The 27,829-nt window shown below is 45.4% G+C and overlaps 1 protein-coding gene across 1 annotated transcript; it reads right to left on the bottom strand.

Moving 5' to 3' along the window:
* Positions 1-519: 519 nt before the first annotated feature.
* On the bottom strand, positions 520-27,829 carry LOC137427830 (uncharacterized). Its single transcript, XM_068117586.2, has 6 exons — positions 27,398-27,829; positions 21,495-21,551; positions 19,335-19,391; positions 10,763-10,870; positions 7,185-7,318; positions 520-3,616 (listed from the first exon to the last, which is right to left on the bottom strand). The coding sequence occupies exons 1-6, from the start codon at positions 27,549-27,551 to the stop codon at positions 1,484-1,486; spliced, it is 2,643 nt and encodes an 880-aa protein (XP_067973687.2). The 5' UTR covers positions 27,552-27,829; the 3' UTR covers positions 520-1,483.

The following is a 27,829-nucleotide window of genomic DNA, read 5'->3' as shown; positions in this document are numbered from 1 at the left end:
GGTGGAATGTTTTCAGGAATAACCTTGTTTCTACGTAGGTATTCCTTGGCAACTGTTTTGTGCATTTGTTTCTGACACATTTGGTGGCCCTCATGGTCTTCGAGGTATTTGTATGATACTTCATTTTCTACCTTCAGTATTGTTGCTCTTTGGTTGCAGTTTATGTTGTCCATTTTTGTTGGTTTACCTGCTGCAAATGTATAATTGGCACAATTATCTCGGAAGAATTCCATTTGAATATCCTCGGAATACCGTTATACTTTTCCAAGTGCCGGATCCGTGCCACCTCCTTATTGTGTTATTTTCAGTCTTTCATAAATACCTGCTGTCGATCCACGATTTTAGGTTGAGGGGGGTGCAACAAGTTTACATTGCATTGAAAAATATAAATTTGGCGAGCAGAGTGAGGGGAGCATTTTTTCCGGGTTTCTTTTGGTCATAAATTCTAAAGACTATTCTATATATAGACAAAGAATGCCCTATAAATACACTTGAAAATAAGTACTTTGGTGAAAAAACTTTTGCTCAAAGCTCAACATTTATTTTAATCATCGTCTCATCATAGAAATCCAATTGAATGAAAAGCAGACATCGCATATAATGAAATAAATGACAATGATCAAAACAAATCAATGTCTATGAGGTATTGAACATGGTTTGACATGGAAGTGATGTTCAGAAAACTCTTCTGAGAAAATCTCAGAATTTTGTTGGAAAACTTTTCTATCTGCATATGCTGCTCATCATCATCCTCATTTTCCTCCTCTTCCGTTCTTCCTACATCATCATCGACCATTCTTACTTTTATCCCTTCTGTCTGTGTATATGTCATTTGGTCTGGGTGAGCTGCCAGGACCCTCCAGTGATGTGTTTACATAGTTACCTCCACCACCAAAGGTGGACAGAGGTTATGTTTTCACCCCTGTTTGTCTGTGAGGAGGATATCTCAAAAAGTTGTGGACGAGCTATGACAAAACTAGGTGGATAGGTTGGTTAGGTAACACGAACAAGTCGATTAGATTCTGATTCAGGTCCGGATCCAGATCTGGCCTATCAGTAGGTTACAAAACGCAAACTGTTTAGTCTGGCAGAGGTATGCGCTCTACTGAGTGCCGTTCCAGTTTCTTTCTGTTATACTCTGACCATGCTGTTGAGCTTCCAATGTGCAGCAATGGTCTGAATTGCCATCCTGTTGTTCAGCTTCATCCCTTTTTGCTTCTCGATAAGTCCAGAGGGGCCGTTCAAAAATTGGGGGGGGGGGGGGTATGGGTGGGAAGGGGGAGTGTATGGCCAAGTGTTACAGGGGGTGGGGAGTGTTTCCAGTAGCATTACGTAACACCATTAACCAACAAATATATTGTTTAATGAGCCCTCTGTTCCCATAGCCAAAGAACAAATGTCCATGATACCAAGTAGGTTATACAAGTATTTAATACAAGTATTTAGTACAATAACTTATTACGTTAATGATAGAAGAACAAACTTAGATGTTGGCTTCCCATGGTGCTCGTCGAGTTTCAGGAGGAAGTAGTGGCGTACCCACGCTGACCGATATATGAGGTGGAATGCCTAAACCATCCATGTCGACGACGTCCTCATCGAACCACTCCAACTCTTCAGTCTCCATGTACCTGATGACACACATAAGTTCGCGTTGACGTTTGGCCACCACACGCTGAGGACGCACACGCTGCACCGCAATTTGGAGTGTAGTCGGCATCGTTGGAGAGCTCTTTTCCCGGCATATACATGAATGCGCCGACACCGATTTGATGGACGCGTGATAGAGTCCACAATTTCCACAAATACGTCTTTGCAGTTCGTTCTGGAGACTACGACACGCAAAATCATATGGGAGTCCCTTCGCAAACTTCTTCTTTGCTCTCGCGGGAATGACGCCGTTACCAATAACTAAGTGCACGAACAGCGATGGGAATTGCGCATTCCCATCATCGGGGCAACACTGCAGACCGTCTTCCGTCTGTAAAAGCGGTAGAGGTGGGGGCAAGAAACGCTCCTTGACCACGGTGAAGTACGAACTTATTGGCTCGTCACAACATGATCTGTCGTGACATTTCACGACTTGCAGCATGTACTGGCTCTCTCTCACATGTTTTGCATGCCAATCGCGATCCCTTTCGATGAGGAGTTCCTCATGATGACTCGACACAACATACTCCGCCACCGTTGGGTGCCCGTCTATTATTGTATGGGACCAGATTTCGGCGAGGACTTCTCCAGCATGCGCAAAGTTTTGCTTCTCCAGCTCTTCGTTGACTGTTTCTCCACACTCATTCAGATGACTGCCAAAACGGTTGTGCGGTAGGACGATTCCTGTGAGATCGTGGCTCAGCAGAGCAATGCGTCGTTCAACATGATTGCATGCACTCCTGCCAGGGGCATTCATGGCGACGAAGAACGCATCCAGTTTGTATGTGCAGAAATAATCCACTGCACACTGAATTGTCTTCGCATACCGTGGATTCTCATCAGGTCCTCCATCCACAGTTACTATCATGACGGGTTTCGGTAGTCCATCGTGGCAGAACATGTTGTCTCGGAATTCGGGCAAGGAACGGATTCGCTTCATGTCGTGGAGATGATGCAATGCGGATGATGAAGAGTGCATTGCACTTCGAATCCCTACATAGGTTGGCCCAGAGTATGTTACACCTGCAACAGTTTTAATGCAGTTCTTCTTGATCGATATGGCTGCGATCACCGATGGTATCAACTTGTGTTGAGCAGCAACTACGAGATCATGGTCACTTAGTCTGACTTTATACTCCATGTGCATGATCAACGGTGCCTGTTTATTGGCGGCCGTCAATCCAATAGGTATCCTTGCTTTGTCATCCTGCGAGTGGAATGTAACCTCATCGGGTCCCAATAGTGATGCCAACTCTTCCAGATTGGAAACTGAGGCTCCTGCGAAAAACGTGTCCTGGTGATTGGAATGTTGGTCGTTCTGGGCTCGCATCAATTTGACGGGCACAGTTTGACAATGTCTCTTACCCTCTCGAGTTTCAGAATTTCGTGGAAGAAGGCGGAGGTACACAGAACTTCGAGATAACTGGAACCCACGTTTCTTTAGTGAGCATGTCAGATCATCCAACGTTTTAACCGTTCTGATGACCTCGGAACAGCACCTTTTGTTAGCCGCTGAACCACCAATGGCAATATCCACAATAGTCTTGTGCAAAAGATTCTCATCTTTAACAATTGATGGGCGACCAACCATTTTCCTTTTTAGTTGTTTGCGGGTATCCTTATCTATTAAGTTGTCCAACTTTCGTTTGAAATTGTCCCGGTAACGCTGCTGCCGCTCTTGGTTTTTCTTACATTTTTGAAGATCGGACTTTAACGCATCAAGTTCTCGTTGTTTCTTCTTCAGATCTTGGCATTCTGCTTCCGTCAACAGTCCTTGGCCTTTCCTCTTGTACAGGTAGTTCACATAGTCCTGTTTATCACAAACGGCTGTGCGAAGCTTTTCTTGCTTTGGGGCTGGAAACGGTTTCTCCTTTTCTTTCCGTTGACGTGGAATGTCCTCGATATTTTCCACCTCGGGTTTAACGTCCGCTTGGCGTTCGACGTTTTCTCCATCTGCTTTCAGAACCTGAATACGATAACTTAATAGGTATCTGTGTTCAGAGGTACTGTGAAGATGTTGCATACGTGAGTATTTCCTCTAAGCCAGCAAAACAATCTATTTTAGCACGACAGAGCCGTCGCTATTCAGATACACGTTAATTTGATGTACTTAGGCTGGTTTAAAAACAAAATCCTGTTTAGCATCACCGCCAGCCCCCAGCCTGGGGTTGGCTTAGCGGTTAGGGTGCCGGCTTGGGATCCTAAGATCCTGGGTTCAAATCCCGGTCGATCGCTGAATTAACGCTGGGCGGGGTGGGGGGGTCACTCAGCCTGCCATGCTTCCGAGGTGGGCAAATTGAGCACCAGTTCACTGGTAATTCCCTGTGTGTCGCAAGAGGCGACCAACAGGGTTGGCGGCAGGAAGGGCATCCGGCCGTTAAACATCGCTTCAAAAAGGGGACCATGGTGCCCAAAAAAGGCCAACCCCCGCCCTGCGGGGGAAAATGGCCTCTGAAGGTGGTTCCATCGCCGCCAGCACCCAATTTTTATTTTTTTTAGTCGCATGACCTGTCCATTCTGTGATGGCCCATTTCCATAGTCTGACTCCGTGGTGTAGAAACCATGACATGCTGGAGTAGTATCATGCGCATCAATACTATGAAAAGAGGAAAATGCCGTTCGTCGTGATGAATCAAATTCTAGGATCGATGCATGCGTTGAAGGCATGGGTGGGAGTAAAGATTGCACAAACCATTTTCCACTCGGTGAATTACTTTATTAGCCTTGTGTCTGGTACGGACGGTAAGAAATTATTGCTGTTGTTGTTGTTGCATGTCATTTTTGAAAGTGTAAGAAACAACTCTAAACCCGTTTTAGGTCCAAAGTGCAGTAATTGTGTTTGTAACGCATTTCCCGTGCGGTTTTAGTTTTACTCAAATGGCGACACCACGTGTCTTACAAGGTGAGCAGTTGAGCTGCACCCGATCGATCTACTCTATCTATATGACAGCGTTTGCCGAATTGCGAACGTAAAGAAGATGTTATCAATACAGCGATTGAAATTATTCCGAAATCTTCAAAGATTTGACACCCAAGTTCATGCACAGAATTATTCCCAAAATCCGGTACGAGACCCGGTGGAATGGACAATCATCCTCTTTGAACATTATCGGCATCTGTCACCCATTTAATTATTTCTCATTGCGATTCGTCCACGCAGACAGAACAGAATGGATGTGGATGTCCCAAACGCCACTTTTTAAATGACAACTGAGTCAAGAGGGTTCTTTAAAGTTATTATGGCGGGAGGAGGGGGTCGGGGGAGTATTGATTTTTAAAAAGCCACCCTCCCTACCTGGATTTTTAGAAATTAATTGATGTTAAACAGAAAATTATTTCTAACCAGCCTTAGGCTTCATCTTTGACATCGAGGTCCAGTTTCGCTTGTGGTGCACTCGCTTTGGGTTCCTCCATCTGCTGTGCAACTCCATCACAGTGTGTTACGTGCTCCTTCTCTTTTAAAGTTTCATCTCAAGTGTGCTATAGCCATTCATTGTGGTTTTAGTGGAAGTTCTCTCTATGCTGGTGACCACACACGTCTTAATGCCTCCAACTTTGTTTCTTCTTCTGTAAATGTTTTCTGTTTGGTTATTGTTGCTTTCATTGAGTTTAGTGTTGTTCTACCAAAGTGATCTTTATAATGGCAGTTGCCGGAATAGCTGTTCCCATGTGTTTGCACGTTCTCGGCTTACACCCTTTCATGTAGTGTATACCATAGCCCACATCAATTTCCATTTTTCTTTCAATTATTTGTACTGAGCTCATTTCTCCCCTGTCTTTAGTTGCTAGGTGTCTGACTTAATTTGTTATTACCCTTATTCCATAGTTGGATGTTTGGACTGCTGATGCAACTATGGTAAACTCAGTAAGTGGGACTGTTTCTACATTGGTGGATAATTTTGACTTCTTAACTTGGTCCATGAAACGTTCTCCCTTTCCATACTTTTCCCCCATGCCTCATTCACACAATACGCTACGCATTAGAGGATGGTGTCCTCATCCTCAATGCTCCAGCTCACCTCATTTAAATGTTTTCTGTTCATCTGGAGCCAAGTTTTTTTTGGTTTTAAGGCAGGCGACATCCCTTAAGCTTCTCCCCCGAGTGTAATACTTGATGTTTATATAAATTTGAGTAACGGTTGAATGCCTTGCTACAAAAAGAACACTTGTAGGGCTTGTTCCGTTGGTTGTTATCTCCATATGCAGGTTTCAGAAGGTGAAACGGAGCCCTCCAAGGTCTCAAAGTATCCACCTTCGTGTGTAAGTGTGTGTGTGTGTGTGTGTGTGTGTGTGTGTGTGTGTGTGTGTGTGATATTTGTATACATATGTAAAATAAAAAATACTAATCCCATCACCTTTAAAGTTAATGTTACGCCACCTTTCTAAACTAGTGCTTCCCCCTATGACTATTGCTCCTGTCCCCTGTGTGTATTTTTTGATGTCGACATAAATATGAAGAAAAAATAAAGGCCTTACTACAAGTGGAAGCACTTATATGGCTTCTCACCAGTGTGGGTCATTTTGTGTACTTTATGTCCTGTGGGGTTACTGAATATTTTATCGTACATACTGCACTTGCACGGCTTTTCACCAGTGTGTGTCCGCATGTGTACCTGCAAGCTTGAGGAGTTACTGAATGTACTATCGCACATATTGCACTTATATGGCTTCTCACCAGTGTGTGTCTGCATGTGTATCTGACGACTTGCGTTCTGACTGAATGATTTACTGCACAAACTGCAACTAAACGGTTTTTCCCCAGTATGGGTCCTCATGTGTAGCCAGCGAATTGAGCTGTTACTGAATGTTCCGTTGCACACATTGCACTTAAATGGTTTCTCACCGGTGTGTGTCCTCATGTGTGTCTGGCGACTTGCGTTCTGACTGAATGATTTATTGCACAAACTACAATTGTATGGTTTCTCCCCAGTGTGTGTCCGCATGTGTATCTGACGACTTGCGTTCTGACTGAATGATTTATTGCACAAACTACAATTGTATGGTTTCTCCCCAGTGTGAGTCCTCAAGTGTGCCATGTGTGTCGACTTCCGATCGAATGATTTGCTGCACATCATGCACTTGTATAGATTTTCACTCATGTGTATCCTCATGTGTGTCTGGAAACTTCGGTTTGATTTAAATGATTTACTACACACGTTGCACTCATATGGCTTCTCCCCAATGTGTCCCCGCATGTGTAGCTGACGACTTGCGTTCTGACTGAATGATTTATTGCACATCGTGCACTGGTGCAGCTTTTCACCAATATGGGTCCTTTTATGATTCTGGTCGGTTGAATTATTCCGATAAAATGTACTGCATACACTGCATCGGAATGTCTCTCCTGTATGAATCCTCAAATCTACCTGTCGGGTTGAGTTCTGCACAGAGGATTTAATGCATGTACTGCACTTGTACAGACTTGTCAAGGTCTGGGTATTCGTGTGTTGCTGAGGTGCTGAGGAGCAAATCAATAATTTATTGCATTCAGTGCATGTGCGTCTCTTTTCACAAATGTCAATATTCAGGTGTACCTGGTCAAGACTACATTTCTGTTCGTTATCCTCGGACATCCCACAGTGACTCTTGTCTTGCTGCAAAGATCTCTCAGTGAAGGTATGAATATTCTTGGTACAGGACAACCTGCTGGAGATTCTTGTTGATTTCTCTGAAGATCATTCACAGAAAGAAAGTCAGTTAGTGTATCAGAGATGTAAAAACAGCAGCAACACAGAGGTAATGGATCTTAAAAAGAAAGGAATAACGAAAATGAAACTTTGCTTTGTAATCAATTTGTCTTTTTGAATAAGACAATCACATAAAGGTGTGCTAGTGCGGGAAAAAGAGGTAGAAAAGCACAAAATTAATCAAAACTTCACTCGAAGACTAAGATAACAAGTCAGAATTCTCCAAGCACTACAACCTGGGACATTCACAACTAGAACAGCACTAGGTAGAGCGTATACCTCCGCCAGGCTGAACAGTTTATGTTTTGTATGCCACTGATAGACCGGATCTGGATTGGGACCTGAACCAAAATCTAATCGGCTTGTTCTTGTCACCTCACCAACTCATGCACCAAGTTTAGTCATAACTCGACCACCACTTTTTAAAATATCATGTTACATATTGTTATGAATTTTGGGTAGGGGGATATATAAATCCAGGTAGATCTGCATAGGTAGGTGCTCCGATGTCATGAAGAAGAAGAACCATTTCGATGTGCAGTAAGTCAGGGATCTGTTTAGGCGGTTTGTTGGATGAAGTGTATATCTGTGATCATACAAGGATGATCGGGTGATAGGTGGAGTAGGGATTATGCTAACTCCGCGGTATGTCAAACCTGTGATCATATCTGTGTCCCATATGGCAACGCACCCATAGGCATTAGCGAGGCCCATTAGCGCACCACACCCTACTTAAATTCCCCCTCGCCACAATAACAGTACGACTCACAGGAAGCCAGTTTGGGGCACCGACAATGGAGCCGCAGCCAGCCGGCATGGCAACACACGTCGAGCAGACAGGAATAGACACGCTCAGGGGGCAGCAATTGGTCAAGGCAAAGGGCGAGTAAGAAGCAGGGCGCCAATTGGCAGAGTAGGGAAGGACTGTGATTGGTCAGGAGAGGGGCAGAAAGCTTCTCCGTGATTGGTGGAAGGAGCAACACACCGATTGGCCACCGACCGATGGCATGACATGAAGGGCGCGAAGCGCTCGGCCAATGAGAGGGGATGGACGCGATCAGAACATTCGAGAAGTCAAGAAGCGACGCACTGATTGGAGAGAAGGAAAGTTGACGTCATGAGACGGCCGGTAAAACCACTCGCTGGCCGACATTTCATCTCTCTCGTTTTTGGATTCATTCCTGCCCGGGCCTCTCTTCCCTTCTTGCCTTCTCTTGCGTTGGATCTCTTTCCGTTTGGACCCTTGCTCGTGGACGACAATGCATATCAGAGCAAAAACCAAGCCATGAGGTCGAAGGAACTGCCTGCAGAGCTCAGAGACAGGATTGTGTCGAGGCACAGATCTGGAGAAGCCCACAAAAAAAATCTCTGCTGCATTGAAGGTTCCCAAGAGTACATTGGCCTCCATGATTCTGAAATGGAAGAAGTTTGGAACAACCAGGACTCTTCCTAGAGCTGGCCGCCCGGCCAAACTGAGCAATCGGGGGAGAAGGGCCTTGGTAATAGAGGTGACCAAGAACCCAATGTTCACTCTGGTTGAGCTCCAGAGATCCTGTGTGGAGATGGGAGAAACTTCCAGAAGGACAACCATCACTGCAACACTCCACCGATCTGGGCTTTATGGCAGAGTGGCCAGACGGAAGCCTCTCCTCAGTGAAAGACACATGAAAGCCCGCTTGGAGTTTGCAAAAAAGCACGTAAAGGACTCTCAGACTGTGAAAAACAAGATTCTGTGGTCTGATGAAACCAAGATTGAACTGTTCGGCTTCCGTCTGGCCACTCTGCCATAAAGCCCAGATCGGTGGAGTGTTGCAGTGATGGTTGTCCTTCTGGAAGTTTCTCCCATCTCCACACAGGATTTCTGGTGCTCAGCCAGAGTGACCATCGGGTTCTTGGTCACCTCTCTTACCAAGGCCCTTCGTCCCCGATTGCTCAGTTTGGCCGGGCGGCCAGCTCTAGGAAGAGTCCTGGTTGTTCCAAACTTCTTCCATTTAAGAATTATGGAGGCCACTGTGCTCTTGGGAACCTTCAATGCAGCAGAATGTTTTTTGTAGGCTTCCCCAGATCTGTGCCTCGACACAATCCTGTCTCTGAGCTCTGCAGGCAGTTCCTTCGACCTCATGGCTTGGTTTTTGCTCTGATATGCATTGTTAGCTGTGAGACCTTATGTAGACAGGTGTGTGCCTTTCCAACTCATGTCCAATCAATTGAATTTACCATAGGTGGACTCCAATCAAGGTGTAGCAACATCTCAAAGATGATCAAGAGAAATGGGAGGCACCTGAGCTAAATTTCAAGTGTCATAGCAAAGGGTATGAATACTTATGTCAATGTGATATTTCAGTTTTTTCTTTTTAATAAATTTGCAAAGCTTTCTAAAATCCTGTTTTGTCTTTGTCATTATGGGGTATTGACTGGAGATTGATGAGGGAAAAAATGAATTTAAACGATTTCAGCAAAAGGCTGCAACATCACAAAATGTGAAAAAAGTGAAGGGGTCTGAATACTTTCTGAATGCACTGTACATAATGTTGCTGTTTTGGCTCCGAGCAGATAAAGAATGGATCTATGGTATAATTTCAAAATATCTGTTTAGTAAAGTGTATTGTATTACATGTGGATAAATATGCATTGCGTATGTATTAGGTAGATTGTTCCCCTTTCATATTGTGTTTCTAACCTCCACAAACCATTGTGTTGCATGTTCCTTTCCCACACATGTCTTATTTCTTATTCCTACTTCTGCCATGGTAACCACCAGCTCAAAGCGGCCGCATTCACATGAGTGCCTGTTCATGGCAAGGTAACGGATCAAGAATGACACACACCCCTAACAGCGAGAACCAATTGGGGGGTGAGCGTAAATAACCCCAGACTACGATCACCAGGTGGGTTGACTCAGTCTGTCATCCTTCCGAGGTCAGCAAAATGAGTACCAGCTTACTGGGTAGAATGAGCCATTCGAGTATCCTGCATTGGTGTAGCAACCCATCCAGCATTGTGTCAATAGCTTAGGAAACTGCTTCGGCAGCCCTATGCATCTGAAGATGCAAAAGGAGTGTTCTTCTTCTTCTTCTTCGCAGTAACCAAACACCACACTCGAGACACATGGCTGCCATTCAGAAAGATCCATCAGATTTGCATCTCAAGCTACCAAAAAACTGAATACATTGCAAAGTAAATTGATCGTGCAACAACCAAAACTGCTCTCACCAATTTTTCTACGTTTGCCATTCCATATCCTGCGTTTGCCTATTGAAGCTTGTGATGATAAACTACAGTATTTATGAGAATAAACCAAGCTCTTTTGCAAAACAGGAATGATCTTCGTGTTCCTGAGACTTCAGAAAAGTAAATAATGGAATAAGATGCAGGAAAACATCACAAAGAACCATTCGGGACAACACAAGCTGCACTGTACTCACCACTCGCAGAGAGAGAATCTTCATTCAACTCTTCCTTCATATGGATGTCGTTTGAAGCCTGAAGAGCATGACGATGGAGACATCCAGCTTCCACTGGACCCGTTTCACCTGCACAAGATAAACTGTTAGCCAATAGCAAGATCTTGATTATTGAATAGAGGTTAAGTGTACAGTGCCTTCAGAAAGTATTCACACCCCTTGACGTTTTTCACATTTTGTTGTGTTTCAAACTGAATTTAAAATGGAATTGAGATTTTTTTGTCACTGATCTACAAATAATACCCCATAATGTCAAATTTTACAAAACAATGAAAAGATGATACACAGAAACATCTAATTTACATAGAAGTATTCACCCCCTTTGCTACGACACTCCAAATTGAGCTCAGGTGTATCCAATTTCCTTTGATCATCCTCGAGATGTCTCTACAACTTGATTGAGTCCACCTGTGGCCCATTCAATTGATCGGACAATATTTAGCAAGAAACACCTTTCTATATAAAGGTCACACAGCTGACGACAGTGCATGTCAGAGCAGAAACTCGACCACAAAGTCCAAGGAACTGTCCGTAAAACTCCGAGATATAATTTTGAGGAGGCATAGATCTAGGGAAGGGTACAACAATTTCTAGAGTGATGAAAGTTCCCAAGAGCACAGTGATCGCCATCATTAGGAAATGGAAAGAATATGGAACTACCCAGACTCTTCCTAGAGCTAACCGTCCGACTAAACTTAGCAACCGGGCATGAAGAACCTTGGTCAGCGAGGTGACCAAGAACCCAATGACCACTCTGACAGAACTATAGAGTTCTTTGGCTGAGATGGGAGAATCTGCCGGAAGAAGAACAGTCTCTGCAACACTTCACAAATCTAGGCTTTATGGGAGAGTGGCCAGATGGAAGCCGCTCCTGAGAAAACGGCACATGACAGCATGCTTGAAGTTTGCAAAAAGGCACGTGGAAATCTCTGAGAGAATGAGGCAAAAGATTCTGTGGTCTAATGAGACAAAAATTGAACTCTTTGGCCTGAATGCAAAGCACTGCGTCTGGCAGAAACGGAGCACAGCTCATCATGTGTCAAACACAATCCATAACGTGAAGCATGATGGTGGTGGCAGCATCAGGCTATGGGGATGCTTTTCAGCGGCAGGGACTGGGAGACTTGTAAGGATAATGAATGGAGTCAAATACAGGCAAATCCTTGAGGATAACCTGTGCAAAAGACCTTAGACTGTGGCGAAGATTTATGCACCAAGAGGACAATGACCCCAAGCATACAGCCAAAGTGACACTGGAATGGCCACAGAACAAGAACGTGAAAGTCCTCGAGTGGCCCAGCCAAATCCCAGACTTGAATCCCATTGAGAATCTGTGGAAAGACTTGAAGATTGCGCTCCTCATCTAACTTCAGAGCTTGAGCAAATCTGCAAGGAAGAATGGGAGAAAAACTCCCCAAATCCAGATGTGCAAAGCTGATGCAGTCATACCCAAGACTCAAAGCTGTAATCACTGCCAAAGGCTCTTCTATGAAGTATTGACTCAGGGGGTTGAAATTTTATGCAATACTTCTTCCATGGTCCCAATGAATATTATAACGTGCTAAAACAGATCCGAGAACTTGCTCAGATCTGTGGACTTAGCTGGTGCTAGCGGTCATTTTGACACGACCCGCAGGGCTCGAACCGGGTAACCAAAACAGACCTGCGGCTATAACAACAATAAATAAGTAAACAAGAAGACGTCATGCAGAGCATGATACCTGCAAAATCCACCCCTCCCCCTCCGACCCTCCCCAAAAAGGTTGCCATCAATACATCAAATTGTCAATTTCATTAAAATTAAAATTTACGATCTTAATCAAAGCTTGGGTCAATCGGATTAAAACTAATGATTTTTCAGGTGAAAATCTATGATTTCAGCAGTTTGACATGGAGTTGACAATAGTTGGTTTCCCAATTCAGCGATGCGCTATGTAATTCCTGTTTATTTTTATTTATTTATTTTTTTTGTATACAAGATCGAGGCTCGTGAAAGAGCGAACATTAATCACACAGAAAGACAAACAGACACACAAAACAAATAACATCGGGAGCGGTAGACAAGATGGGGAGAGAGGGGGAAGGACACAAACACAACATTTGAGAGCAGGGACCGAGAGACATGGAGACATCGAGAGAACTGTGGGAGGGAGAGGGCTTTGGGGGGAGGCATGGGAAGGGGGGGGGGGGTGGGAGAGGTATAAAACATATGGACACTGCCAAGACTTCCAGGAAAGAAGTTGGAATTTCAAACAAGGTGGATCTGGGGTGAATTAGTGGGGGTAGAAAAGATCAAGGTTTTGGATGGGGGAAGATAAGAGATGGTGGTGAACAGCTGTTTTGAAGACCTGGAGGGAGGAGTGTGATTGAAGTGAGTGTGGGAGTTTGTTCCAGAGGCGGGAGAAAAGAGGAATGAAAGAGTGAAGGTGAGCAGAGAGCCGAGATTTCGGCAGTTTAACCATCAGAGGGTGGCTGGCAGATCTTGTGCGACCTGTAGGAATATTTGGGGGACAGAGCACAGAGAGAGCTGGGGGAGCAAGGCCGGAGAGGAGTCGGTAGAAGACAGAAAGACCACCTACCTGCCTGCGGTGAGTGAGTGAAAGGCCCTCAGAGATAGCTTCATCGCGGGAGATTCCAATGATTCTGAAAGCTTTGGATTCAACAGCGTGAAGCCGAGCCAGGTGTGAGGCAGGAGCACCAGCCCATAGGGGAGAACAGTATTCCATTGAGCTGCGGATGAAAGCCTTGTATGTGGTGAGGAGCTCAGGTGTGCCTAGGAAGGACTTCGCACGACGGAGGATGCCCAGTCGGCGACTGGCTTTGGAGGCCAGCTTGGAAATGTGGTTTTCCCAAGAAAGATCATGGCAGATGGTGAGACCCAAAAGCTTGAGCGACAGAACTTCTTGGAGAGGATTGTTGAGAAAGTAGATGGGAGGGTTGTCCAGTCGATCTTTTCGGAGAGACATAGTAAGAGTGTGAGATTTGTCAGGATTGAAAGACATGTTCCACATGTTTGACCAGTCTGTGATTTTGTCCAGGTCTTCAGAGAGTGAGGAGGCTGCAGACTGCCGATCTGAGGGAAGAGGATTGGAGCGGCAGAGAGTGGAGTCATCAGCAAAGAGATACAGAGGATTTTCCAGAGAGTCGGAGAGATCATTGATAAAGACCAGAAAAAGCACAGGGCCCAGCACACTGCCTTGGGGAACTCCAGCCTGAAGGGGAAGGGGAGATGAGAGAAATCCATTCAGGGCCAGACGTTGACTACGACCAGAGAGGAAGTCCGCAAGCCATGCATGGAGATTTCCATGGATACCATAGGAGGAGAGTTTGGTGAGCAGAGCTGGGTGCCAGACCGTATCGAAGGCACGTGATATGTCAAGGGAGACAGCTCTGATTTCCTGTTTGGCATCGAGGACCTCCATCCATTGTTGAGACAGCAGAAGCAGCATGTCCAGAGTAGAGTGACCTGGTCTGAAACCAAATTGATGATCAGAGATCAAGCCATTGGAGAAGAGGAAAGATTTCATATCCGAAGCAATGATGGATTCCATGACTTTGCTGATAATTGGGAGCAGGCTGATTGGTCTGTAGTTGCAAGGATCTGTTTTTGCACCTTTTTTGTGTAAAGCGGTAATGTTTGCTGATTTCCAGGATGCTGGCAGATGACCTTGAGCAAAGGATAGGGTGAAAAGAACAGAGAGAGGGTGAGATAGTGCGGCAGAGCAGGATTTTAGGACCCATGGGCTGATGCCATCTGGTCCAGTTGCAGAATCAGAGTCGAGGTTTGACAAAAACTCCTCCACCTTGTCAGGAGAGAAGGTCACAGAGTCCAGGAGCAGTTTGGTTCGACTGGGAAAAGTGGGAACAGAGAGAGATGGGTTTGGGACTAAGGATTTTGAGGCAAACACAGAGTTGAGGCATTCGGCTTTGTCACGTGCGATGTCAACTGTGTGGCCATTTGAGGTAAGGGAGGGGATGGAGGGGGAACAAACACCAGAAACGGATTTGACCAGATGCCACCAGGATTTGGAGGAAGGAGACAGGTTTGAGAGTTCATTCTTGAGTGAGGAGAGATAGTGCTTCCTGGCACTCCTGAGGGTAGACACACACTTGTTCCGAGCTTGGTGGAAGGAACTGAGATTTCCTTCAGTTGGATTAGCCTTCCAAGAGGCAAAGGCAAGTTGTTTCAGGGCAACTGCCTCACCACAAGATTCAGTGTACCATGGACGGGAGGAAGGGTAAGACAACTGAAGGCGAGATGGGATAAATCTGTGCATGAGAGAGATCAGTTTGCTTTGGAAGAATTCCCAGGAAGAATTGATGTCAGAGGCAGTGGAGATGGGAGACCAATCCAGACGATTGATGGCTGCTTGAAGACCGTCCCAGTCGGCCTGAGTGAAATGCCAGACTCGTCGACGCTAAGGAGGCTCTCTGAGAATGGCCAGAGAGATGTCCACTTTGACAAGCACATGGTCAGAAGAACCGATTGGAGCAGAAGAAGAGCAGCAGACATTAGCAGGGAAGTTAGTCATAACCAAGTCTAGAAGAGAAGATACTCCATTGGCTGAGATCCGGGTCGGGAAATTGACAGATTGTGTCAATCCCAGTGAGTCACAGAAGTCCTTTGCTGAGGTGCCATGACTGGTGAGAGAGGAACCCACACCCAACCAGGTGGCATGATGACAATTGAAGTCACCACATATGAGGAAGAGAGAGTTGGGATGAGTGGATAGAAGTTGGTCCATGTTGTCAGACAGTGAAATGTAGATGGAGTCATCACTGTTTGGGGGACGGTACAGAACACATATGAACAAAAGGTGGGAGCGGAGAGGAAGCCGTAGCCAGAGGTACTCCTGGGGGTGAGGAGGAGAGAGGGCAGTGCAAGGAGAGTGAGGAAGAGAGTTTTTGATAAAGATAGCCACCCCACCACCAGGCCGAGGCTCAGGTCTATCATACCGGAGGAGGGAGTAACCAGGAAGAGATATTAAGGAATCAGAGACATCTTGAAGGAGGAAAGTCTCTGTTAAGCAGATCAAGTCTGGATTGTCAGAAGCAACCTGTATGGAGAGATCAGTCAGGTTTGAGCGAAGGCCCCGGATGTTTGAGGTCCATACCGTTAATGAAGAGAGAGGGGGAGCATCGGGTACAGGACAGGGGAGGGGAGGAGTAGGGTAAGATGAAGGATGAGAGGGGGAGGTAGGGAGAGCAGTTGTTAGTGTGTCAGCGATTGCAGAAGAGTTCCAAGAAAGGGAAGGATGAGGAGGATGAAAGGTTTGGAGGTGAAGGGATGAGGCACAGAGAGGGGTTGTTTGAGGGGGGGGGGCAGAGGAAAGAAGAAGGTTGGGGGGGGGGTGGAGGTATGAGATAGAAGGGAGACGAAGTGGGGAGGAGGCAGCTTTGAGGAGGAGGGGGGAGGAGGGAGAATTGGAGAGGAATGGTATGGGGGGAGATTTGAATGGGAGGGGTTGGGGGGTTGTTTTGAAGGGGAGGAGTGAGGGGGGAGTTTAGGAGGGGAAGGGCAAGGGGGGAGTTCAGGAGTGGAAGGGCAAGGGGGGAGTTCAGGAGTGGAGGGGTAGGGGGGGAGTTTAAGAGTGGCGGGGCAAGGGGGGAGTTTAGGAGTGTAGGTGCAAGGGGAGGGATTTGGATGGGAGTGGCAAGAGGGGAGTTTAGAAAGTGGATGATTAATGAAAGACGAACATTGAAAACAAATTGGGTTTGTTGTGATTTTCAAGTTAGCAATCCGGTTCAGAATGATGGAGGAGGGATGGAATGAATGTGAATTTAGACCATGTAGTGAGGGAGACGTATAAGATATTGAATTTCTTTTTTTTGAGGTGGAATGAGTTGGAGAGGAAATTGAGAAAAGCCTTTTAAATAGGAAGAAAAACAGCGTGTTGTAAAATACCACTGAGTAAAACACTGAAGGGGAAAGTTTATACATATTTAAATAATATTTAAACAGAACCGTGAACAATCTTATGTGCACAAAAATACCAACGGGGGGAGAGCCGAGAGGGACCACCACGAGTCACGTGAAGGGCAAACGGTGGATGGCAAGGAGTTAATGGGGGCGGGGCGAACAGCACACCTGGACAGAAAATACAGGATGAGTCAACAGTACACGTGGAGAAAGGAAAATAAATGTTTTGGGTTTTTTTTTTTGTTTGTTTGGTTTTTGGGGGTGGGGGGGGGGGGAGGTGGGGATTTAGAACGTTAGACAGAGTATTATGTTCGGGGTAGAAGGGAAAAAAACTAAGAGCCAAGCAAAACACGATTAAGATAACAAACACCGACGGGGGTACAACTACAAGGCCGCACACGAGGAGCAGAACACGATTAAATAATTACAAGTTACAGGAAATTCAAACCAAAAGTAACTATAATCAAAACAATAACGCATGGACGATAAAATAACGAGTTGAAATTTGACAATCTATCTGGGGAAATGGGGGAGAAACACGTGGTCGAAGAACGAATGAACGAACGAATAAGAATGAATAAACGAATGAGAACAGAGAAGGAAATGTTTCTTTTTTGGATTTTTTTGAGTTGTGATTTACACAAGGAAGAGGGCTATGGGGTGAAAAGATTGGGAAAACAGAGAACGAAAGTTATTGGATCACAAAAACACGGACCGCTGAGAGAAAAACAAAGCCTCAAGGTTGTACAGTGTTCACTGTACAACTACAAGGCCTCAAAACACGACCCGAATTAACACGATTTTCAATACAGGTATGAAAGATTTGCACTGAAAATCTTCGTCGGGAGACAATATATACACCATAAAATAAATAGTTATAACGAAAATACAAATGGGAACAATTACTTAACTTCTATTTCGATGGATAGCATGGAGAGCTGAGAATAAACGAACCCTCGCCAGCAAGACAGGAAACGGAAGTCAACCGGAAACGGAAGTTTGATTTTCAAGTTAATAGAATGAAAACTGATGATTTTTCAGATGAAAATTTATGATTTTAGAAGTTTGACCTTGAGTTGACGTTTGACCTTTTCACCTCCAAAATAGTTGGTTTTCCAATTTAGTGACTCAATATACAAATGCTGTTCAATTTTCAAGTCAATTGGATGAAAAATGGCGATTTTATAAATGCGACCTCCAGATGACCTCAACATCAATAGGCTTCTCAATTGTGACAACCTCCACAACTTGGTGAAGTTTCATGACGATCAGTTTAGAATTGTGGCCTGTAGGTGAGTGGCAAACAAACAAGACAGAATAACAAAGGCAACCGACCAATATACTCGAAAAATCTTCGATTTAGCAAGTAATAAATATAAATAAATAAAACGTCTCTTGGGTTGTGTAGATATTCCAAGGGACACAACATATGGCACGTCTGCCAAGTCCTTCGCTGTCAATCTGTTGACTTTCCTCCCTTCATTGTGCAGCTCTCCCACGAGTCTGAGTGATGTATAAATATAGCATTATCATCATCATCATAAGTTGGCTTAGCCTGGTGTTGGCTTAGCGGTTAGGGTGCTGGCTTGGGATCCTAGGATCCTGGGTTCGAATCCCGGTCGATTGCTGAATTAACGCCAGGGGGGTTGACTCAGCCTGTCACCCTTCCGAGGTCGGCAAATTGAGTACCAGCTTGCTAGGATGAATGATCACGGTGTGTACCCCGATTTAGAATAGGTACACCGCACCCCTGCGCATCCTAAGAGCGTGACCAAGGGTTGGCGTCAGGAAGGGCATCCAGCCATAAAAACATTGCCTCAAACAGAGAACCATGATTGTCATGGGGCCCGCAAGGCTAACCCCTGCTCTAGCGGGGAAAATGGCCTTAAAACGATCATTCATTCATCCATCCATCCATCCATCAATCATCATCATCATCATCATCATCATCATCATCATCATCATCATCATCCCCAGGTGTCTTCAATGGAAGCCCATAGCTCCAAAGAGGCCGGCCACTTGTCGTAAGTTGCTGGTGAGATAATTTTGTATCTCAGAAGGGGTGTGATTGGACAAGTGGTGATATGGGTGTTGTGTTCTAGTGGCCTCAATGAATGTAAAAATATATAAATAAATAATACACCAGGACAAATGATACAAATATTAGATCTCACACAGGCAAGCCAACGAGTTTTTGAATGAAAGACTCACCCGGATATTATCAGAGAGAGTCCTTCTAGACTGCCTGTCCTTTGTGTAACAATGATGGGATGTGTTCCCTTCCATATACTCAGCATCTCACCCAAACTCGACTTTGGAAGGCCAATGTGAGGGAAATGGTGTGAACATCTGGTATCAAATTACCATTCAACATTGAAAGTCCATCACCTGTTTACCTTATTGCATCTTGATTAACAGTTGTACCAAATTTCAATAACTGTTGCACTACTTTATAAAGAACAGGTTGTTTTATGTCGTGAGGAAAACCAGCACGTGTATGCAGATTGGGTCCGTTGCATTCAAGTTAGTGTGTGTTGTGCGAACAATTTTGGAAATAAATGGGAAAATATGTCTGAAACTAAAGTCAATGCACAATTTATTTTGGATTCTTACTTTGTGACACATAATCATATGGAGATTCCGGTTCCGTCTTCACCACCACGATAGAATCTGCAGAGAAACAAAATCTGCTTTAAACAAAGTACAAAATAACATCGGCAAAGGACAACCAATCAAAATAGCCACGTTTTCAATGCTTCTGAACTAGAAACAAAAACACTTGCAATTCAGGAAAAAAATGAAAATTTCAATTTCCTGGTAGAAAATGCAATTTGCCAGGAAAAATGCCAGGTCAACAAGCGTTACGCCTCGGTCCCCCGTCGGGGAAGTGATGTGAGTTGACAAAGTGGAAGACGCAGAAAACATGCTTTGATATGATATTTCGCTCACAAGGTTCAGACATACATGGAGGCGGCCATCTTGGATTTTGACGTGGCGACCCAATTTTCAATAGCGTTCTTCCTTGTGCCTAGATACACCCACACACCAGATTAGAAGTTGGTACTTCGCTTATTTTTCAAGATATTCCGCTCACAAGGTTCAGACATACATGGCATCAGACATACATGGCGGCGGCCATCTTGGATTTTGACGTGGGTTGCACCCACACGCCAAATTCGAATGCGGTCCTTCGCTTACGCACGCACGCCCACGCCCACACACACACACACACACACACACACACACACACACACACACACACACACACACACACACACACACACACACACACACACACACACACACACACACACACACACACACGGACGGACGGGAAAACCATAGTCCCCCTTCCGCTCCGCGGTGCGACGGGGGACAAAAACAGCAAACAGTGGGTCTGAAATAACAGCAAGGGATAACCGGGAATGAAACCGCAATCTTTACTGCAATGGATCAAACGTGGACGTCACCGATACTCAAAAATTGACACGTGGTGGAAATAGCACCACCTTTGGTGGTAGCCGGTATTACAAATGATCTTTCTCTATTTTTTGTTATCCAGTTTGGCATGTTCTGATCAACAAAATTTCTTTCAAAAATGACAAAAATTATAAAGTGCATTTCCAATACTGTACCATGGAATATTGCTCACCGAAGGTGGGCAGAGAAGGGTATTCCCACCCGGAGGGGGTGGGTGCCCACTCGTGAGAAGAATAAATGAAATGGGTGGTTCATGGAGAGTGGAGAAAACACAAGAACCTCAACCTATCACTCCGGAAGGATCATCCAATGAACCCACCTATATATTTCCATCACCATCCACTGGAAGAGATTCAGTCTCTTGAGCTCCACAGCTAGGTTACCTCATTGCCATTCCCTTACCTTTTCCCCCTTTTTCAACTCACTAATTCACAAGCTTCTATTTTGCATTAAAACATTTTAAATGCGGTGAATGATAGCAGTCCAAGAGAGTTTGTGAGGATTGAGGGGGTCGTTTTGGTTTATGTAAAGTCGGGGAACAAGAGATGCCATCTTCATCATTAACTGTAGGTTTCATCGATCCGGAGTACGCATATGCGAGGGTTCCGAGGGAGGTGGAGGGTTGCTGTTTGAGGGAAAGGGAGGTGACTAAAATGCTGGGAAGGATAGTTGAGGTGATGGACGAGAAGGTTAAAACAACAGAGAGAACTCGTATTGGTAGCTCAGATGTTTGAGATAACGTTCAGTTTGCATTCATCATTTTTGTGAATGTGTTGAGCGAGAGAGAAAGAAGAGCTAGATACGTTGGTAAATATGGTTTGCAGATGATTGTGTGGCCTGGCGTTGGCTTAGCGGTTAGGGTGCCGGCTTGGGATCCTAGGATCCTGGGTTCGAATCCCGGTCGATCGCTGAATTAACGCCAGGGGGGTTGACTCAGCCTGTCATCCTTCCGAGGTCGGCAAATCGAGTACCAGCTTGCTGGGATGAATGATCACGGTGTGTACCCCGGTTTAGAATAGGTACACCGTATCCCTGTGCATCGTAAGAGCGTGACCAAAGGGTTGGTGTCAGGAAGGGCATCCGGCCATAAAAACATTGCCTCAAACAGGGAACCATGATTGTCATGGGGCCCGCAAGGCTAACCCCCGCTCTAGCGGGGAAAAATGGCCTTTAAACGATCATTCATTCATTCATTCATTCATTGTGTGGCGATGTCAGCATTGGTTATGCTCAGGTAAGCCTTTGATAAACACAGAAGGCTCAGACCAAAATTGACTTGTGAAATTTATTTACCTTGTGAGAGAGAATCATCTGGAGATCCCGGTTCCACCTTCACCACCACGATAGAATCTGCAGAGAAACAAAGGCTGCTTTAAACAAAGTACTAAAAAATAACCCCGAGTGGGCTGACAATCATCTCTTGAGGTTGTAGTGCAGACAACTACTTTTTTTTGGGGGGGGGGGGGGGGGGGGAGGAAGGAAGGGGGACCCCCCATGGAAGGCCCTGAGCCAAAATCAAAACATCTAAGACCGGGCAATCCTGCGGACCATCGAGTAGAAGGGCTGTATCAGGTTTCAGTGCAATCGGTTGGTAAATAAGGGACAAGTAGGAATCCAAACTTTCATGGGGTAACCTCCCCTGGGAGACCTATGTTTCGAAATCGAGGACCAATCGATTGTGCGGGTCAAAGCAATCGCTTGGTAAATAAGGGACGAGTAAAATGCAGGCAGACGTTATCTGGCTTGGCATAATCCATATGTTTACCTATTGTCTTTTTTTTATAGACAGTCTAGGCTCTTGGAAGAGCGAACACATATAACATACAATAAAGGGAGCAGGTGAGACAAGAGGGGGAGAGAGATGGAAGCACAACAACAATAGAGAACAAGGACATTGGGAGATCTGTAGAAGGGAGAGGGCTGGGGCGGGGTACACGGGATAAACAAGATGGACACTACAAATAATTTCAGGAATGAAGTCGGAGATTGAAAGAAGTGGATTTGGAGTGTATTAACGGGGGTAGACAAGATCATGGTTTTGGATGGGGGAAGATGACAGATGGTGGTGAACAGATGTTTTAAAGACCTGGAGGGAAGGGTGGGATTGAAGGGAGTGAGGGAGTTTGTTCCAGAGGCGGGAGAAAACAGGAATGAAAGAGTGAAGGTGAGCAGAGAGCCTAGATTTTGGCAGTTTAACCATAAGAGGGTTGCAGGCAGATCTTGTGCGACCTGACGGAGTATTTGGGGGACAGAGCACAGAGAGCTGGGGGAGCAAGGCCGGAGAGGAATCGGTAAAAGACAGAAAGACCACCAACCTGCCTGCGGTGAGTGAGTGAAAGGCCCTCGGAGTTAGCTTCATCGCGAGAGATTCCAATGATTCTGAAAGCTTTGGTTTCAACAACGTGAAGCCGAGCTAGTTGTGAGGCTGGAGCCCCAGCTCAGAGGGGAGAGCAGTATTCCATTGAGCTACAGATGAAAGTTTTGTATGTGGTGAGGAGCTCAGTTGTGCCAAGAAAGGACTTTGCATGACGGAGGATGCCAAGATGAGTGACTGGCTTTGGAGTTTGGAGGCCAGCTTGAAAATGTGGTTTTCCCAGGAAAGATCATGTCAGATAGTGAGACCCAAAAGCCTGAGTGACAGAACTTCTTCGAGAGGATTGTCGGTGAAAGATAGTCTTGGTGAAAGACCGTTGATATGGGATGTTTTGTGTGTGCATGGGGGAGAGGGGAGTGGGGGTTACACGTATTACATTCTTATCCATAAAGATCATCTCTTGTGTCCATCTTGCCTTCTTCACCACAGTTCACATGACGGGCTTTCGCCACGCCAACCATTCTTTCCATGTTCCATTGTGTCGTCACATTAGAAAACAACATTTTTCTCCCATGCTGACCTAGCTACTGGGTCTTGTACACCTCAAGTTGAGATGCATTTTAAAGAGCCGTCTCGGCCTGTTTGGCATCACAACAGCCGATTTGTAATTAAAGGGTCACAGCACGTTTGCAGTGAGCCCACAAAGACAGGGTTACGCTCATTACCTGTGCCACCGAAGGTGTATGGAGGTTAGGTTTTCACCTGCCTGTCTGTCTGTCTGTGAGCAGGATATCTCAAAAAGTTATGGACATATTTGGATTACATTTGATGGACAGGTTAGAGATTGGTGAAGATCCGGATACTGTACGAGAATTATTAAAGTGATTCTTCACTTTGAGAGATAGGGCCAATAATGATGTATAGCACACAATATCTCAAAAAGTTTTTGTGTGTGGTGGAGATGGATACGTTGAGACAGCAGAGAAAAAAAAGAGGAACGCCTTGGGAAAGGTGATTTGCAGGTGATTGGATGATGATGTCAGACAGGAAGTTTCAGGATGTATTGCTTGTGTGGCAGGAAAGTTTGGAAGGTGATGAATTAAAGATAAATATGGGGAAAACAGGTGTTATGGCGACGAAGAGAGAGGGAAGAGAGGATATGGATATGATTAATGGACAGGGATTTAAAGTATGTGGGATAATTCAAGTACTTTGGAGGAGGCGATGGTTACAGTACGGGTTTGTATGTGAGGAGAGAAAGATCAAGGTAGAGTAAGTGTAGGATCAAAATAATCAAAATCTCTATAGATTAGGCAGAGAGTAAATATTGTTATGTTTGTGGGGGTAAATGAAGAAATACCTTAAGTTCAGAACGTGTAGATTAAAATACTCCGTATGCCGCGAAGAACCCATCTCGATGTATACAAGTAGGCCATCTGTCCGGGCAGGAGCATTTGCTCTGTCGCCATAAGGAGGGTGGTTTTGTGCTAATTAATTATAGGGACTGTAAGGTCAACTTCCCCTGTGATTTTTGCCTAATATCTTATTACATTCGGCCAGCCAGGAAATCAAAGGCTCAGTAAAACAACGATCGCACTGTAAATGGACTCATTCGCTCACAACGCCGCCAGGGCTAAGTAACAATGAATGAATATGAATGAATGAATGATAGTTTTAAGGCCATTTTCCCCGCTAGAGCGGGGGTTAACCTTGTGAGCCCCATGACAATCATGGTTCCCTGTTTGAGGCAATGTTTTTATGGCCGGATGCCCTTCCTGACGCCAACCCTTGGTCACGCTCTTACGATGCGCAGGGATATGGTGTACCTATTCTAAATCGAGGTACACACCATGATCATTCATCCCAGCAAGATGGTACTCAATTTGCCGACCTCGGAAGGATGACAGGCTGAGTCAACCCCCCTGGCGTTAATTCAGTGATCGACCGGGATTCGAACCCAGGATCCTAGGATCCCAAGCCAGCACCCTAACCGCTAAGCCAACACCAGGCTCATTACACCAGTCACTAAGTAACACCCAGCACATTTGCCGATCAGTACGTAAATCCCACCTCACAACCAACAACGTCATCCGAACATTCCCTAACAGTGATTGGACTCCATAAAGGATGACTCTAATGGGGAGGCCACGCCCCGGCCTTTGTGATTGGGTAGCGCTCGGTGATTGGACAGAGTGTAACGTCATGGTGGAACATTTGAGAGCTGAAAGGAGAAAGCAGCGTCTCGCCATCTTTGTCTCTCACTCTCTCTCTCTGTCGTTCTGGCTCACGTCCCGAGTGGTTGCTGCGGTTTCGGGTGTGCTGGTGAGGAGACGTCGGGGCTTTGGGACTTTTTGCAACATGGAAGGAGGAGACGTTGATTGACGGTGGTGCCCTGCAGAGAAGGAGGGGGTCACGAGCGAAACAAAGAGGGATACTGCCTGCTTGCCTCAAGCCGGAGGCTGGCTACGGGCGCGACTCCGCGCCATTTTGTGCATTTCCCACACGGTGGTTTGGAGACGACGAACGACCAGCAAGCCTTACCATCCATTTGGGGATGCAAAGCTAAGTGCCGGCCGATTACAAAAACATTATTTATTTTATTTCATTATCTTTTCCCCTTGTTTGTATACGAGTCTGAATGGAGACGTCTCAATTAGGAATTTTAGTTTTTACCTCACCTTTCATTGTTATTTGCATTTATTTTCATTAAATCATTATTTGTCGAATCTTACTTTTCTTGTATTGTGGATTTTGCTGTCCCATCTTTGCGATTGTGGGTTCGGATATCCCCTGCGTGGGTTCCAGATTAGATAAGGCTCGGGCCTTCCCGCACGCGGCAAAGACAATCCCGCCAAGGTTCGGAGTACGCATCGGAATTTAAGCTCGTTTCGGCCATTCGTCCTCTTGGGGTCTTAACCCCGGGGACACGACAATATTTACAACAAAATGGTAACAAAGAGGGTTCTCTTGGAGGGAGCAGAGGCTTGGGTGTTGGTTTAAAAAAAAAGAAAAAAGAAAAAAAGAAGGAGAAGAAGATTGATTCCCATAATTGGAGAGGTGGATTATGTTTTTTTGTTTTTGTTTTTTTTTGTATACTGAATCGAGGCTCGTGAAAGAGCTAACATTTACTTCACAAACAAATCAACCAGACAAACAAAATACCCAAAAAGAGGGAGCGGAAGACAAGATGGGGAGAAGGGGAAGCACACAAACACAACATCCGAGAGCAGGGAGATGTGTGGAAGGGAGAGGGCCTGGGGGGAGGAAGCATGGGAAAGGGGGGGGGGGGGGGGAGGGAGAAGTATAAAACACAAGGACACCAAGGACTTCCTGGACAGAAGTTGGTATTTCAAAAAAGTGGAACTGGGGTGAAATTAGTGGGGGTAGAAAAGATCAAGGTTTTGGATGGGGGGAGATAAGAGATGGTGGTGAACAGCTGTTTTAAAGACTTGGAGGGTGGAGTGGGATTGAAGAGTGTGAGGGAGTTTGTTCCAGAGGCGGGAGAAAAGAGGAATGAAGGAGTGAAGGTGAGCAGCGAGTCTTTATTTTGGCAGTTTAACCATAAGAGGGTTGCAGGCAGATCTTGTGCGACCTGTAGGAATATTTGCGGGACAGAGCCCAGAGAGAGCTGGGGGGGGCAAGGCCAGAGAGGAGTCGGCAGAAGACGGAAAGACCACCAACCTGCCTGCGGTGAGTGAGTGAGAGGCCCTTGGAGTTAGCTTCATCGCGGGAGATTCCAATGATTCTGAATGCTTTGGTTTCAACAGCGTGAAGACGAGCTAGGTGTGAGGCAGGAGCACCAGCCCAGAGGGGAGAGCAGTATTCCATTGAGCTGCGGATGAAAGCCTTGTATGTGGTGAGGAGCTCAGGTGTGCCAAGGAAGGACTTCGCACGACGGAGGATGCCCAGTCGGCGACTGGCTTTGGAGGCCAGATTTGAAATGTGGTTTTCCCAGGAAAGATCATGGCAGATAGTGAGACCCAAAAGCTTGAGTGACAGAACTTCTTGGAGAGGATTATTCAGAAAATGGATGGGAGGGTTGTCCAGTCGGTCTTTTCGGAGAGACATCGTAAGAGTGTGAGATTTGTCAGGTTGAAAGACATGTTCCACTTGTTTGCCCAGTCTGTGATTTTGTCCAGGTCTGCAGAGAGTGAGGAGGCTGCAGACTGCCGATCTGAGGGAAGAGGAATGGAGCGGCAGAGAGTGGAGTCATCAGCAAAGAGATAGAGAGGATTTTCAAGAGAGTCAGAGAGATCATTGATGAAGACCAGAAAAAGCACAGCGCCCAGAACACTGCCTTGGGGAAGAGTTGATGATATATCTGAGGGGAATGAATAAGAATGATATTGATATAGGGAAGAATAGGAATTGTTAGAAGGAATAGGAATAGTAATTTCAGGAGATGAAGAAGTTTTATTGGTGAATATCCATCGTGGACACGTCTTGTAGTTAGTTGAGGTATAGACTATGGTCAGAACAGCCTTCGATACAATTCGCAGAAGACTCAGATAGAGTCTGAAGATGAAGGTGGAACTGGACAAGATGGAATGTTCGAGATAGAGGAAAGTGGAGGAAAACTCGTCGGGATGACTCCACAAGGTGGGAATAATTGGGAATATTAAAATAGTATTAGTACGTAATATGTACATAAACCGTGCACGACAATGTTCGAATCCAATGAATTATATATAAAATTTTAAAATGTTATATTAACGGATCGTGTACAAATCAAAGTTAAATATTTAATTGGTTTTCGTAGTTACAGTTTCTGAGGAGAACGTGTTCTGAGGTAATTAATCTCCCGCCCAAGTGGTTACACATTATAAATCAACCTCCGTGAGTACGTCCTAAATAGATATCCCCTGCAACGAGAAACTCGTACCTGGTACCTGGTCCGGCTCGGCATCTCCAACACGAACATTCTGAGCGTCCAGGATCCTGAACCCGGAGATCCCAGCATCCCCTCCCGGACCCACGATGTTCCCTCCATCAGAATCTGACATGGAGTCCGAGGAGCTCGGGGGGTCTCGGTTCATGACCCTCACTCTCAGCTGAACGAAAGACCACGTTCAGTTAGTTCCACCTTCCACGTCCCGAACACTCTCTCTGACACGAACTTAATGCCGGTATATTTGAGTCCGAACCACGTGATTCGATCCACGGAAGTGAAAAACAAGATTAACATTCCTGTGATTGATCAGAATCACTCGGATTACGATAAAACGCACGATTCTTGTTTTAGATTTTCATTTTAACTTGAGGAACAGAATCGGTCCGATGTGGAGAAGGTCAGATGGAGAATGGACACGTTCAG

The sequence above is a fragment of the Myxine glutinosa genome, chromosome 5 (genome assembly GCF_964187855.1).
Source record: "Myxine glutinosa chromosome 5, kmMyxGlut1.1, whole genome shotgun sequence".
NCBI classification, from domain to species: Eukaryota; Metazoa; Chordata; class Myxini; order Myxiniformes; family Myxinidae; genus Myxine; species Myxine glutinosa.
The sequence above is the reverse complement of the archived record's forward strand: the minus strand, read 5'-3'. Positions and strand labels throughout refer to the sequence as shown.

What these genes read in the sequence shown, in the direction of transcription:
- LOC137427830 (XM_068117586.2), bottom strand. Translation starts at nt 27,551, where the DNA reads ATGAACCGAGACCCCCCGAGCTCCTCGGACTCCATGTCAGATTCTGAT. An exon ending in AGATGATTCTCTCTCACAAG is followed by an intron (nt 19,392 to 21,494) that starts GTAAATAAATTT and finishes GTTTCTCTGCAG; the next exon opens with ATTCTATCGTGGTGGTGAAG. An exon ending in AGATTCTCTCTCTGCGAGTG is followed by an intron (nt 7,319 to 10,762) that starts GTGAGTACAGTG and finishes AATGATCTTCAG; the next exon opens with AGAAATCAACAAGAATCTCC.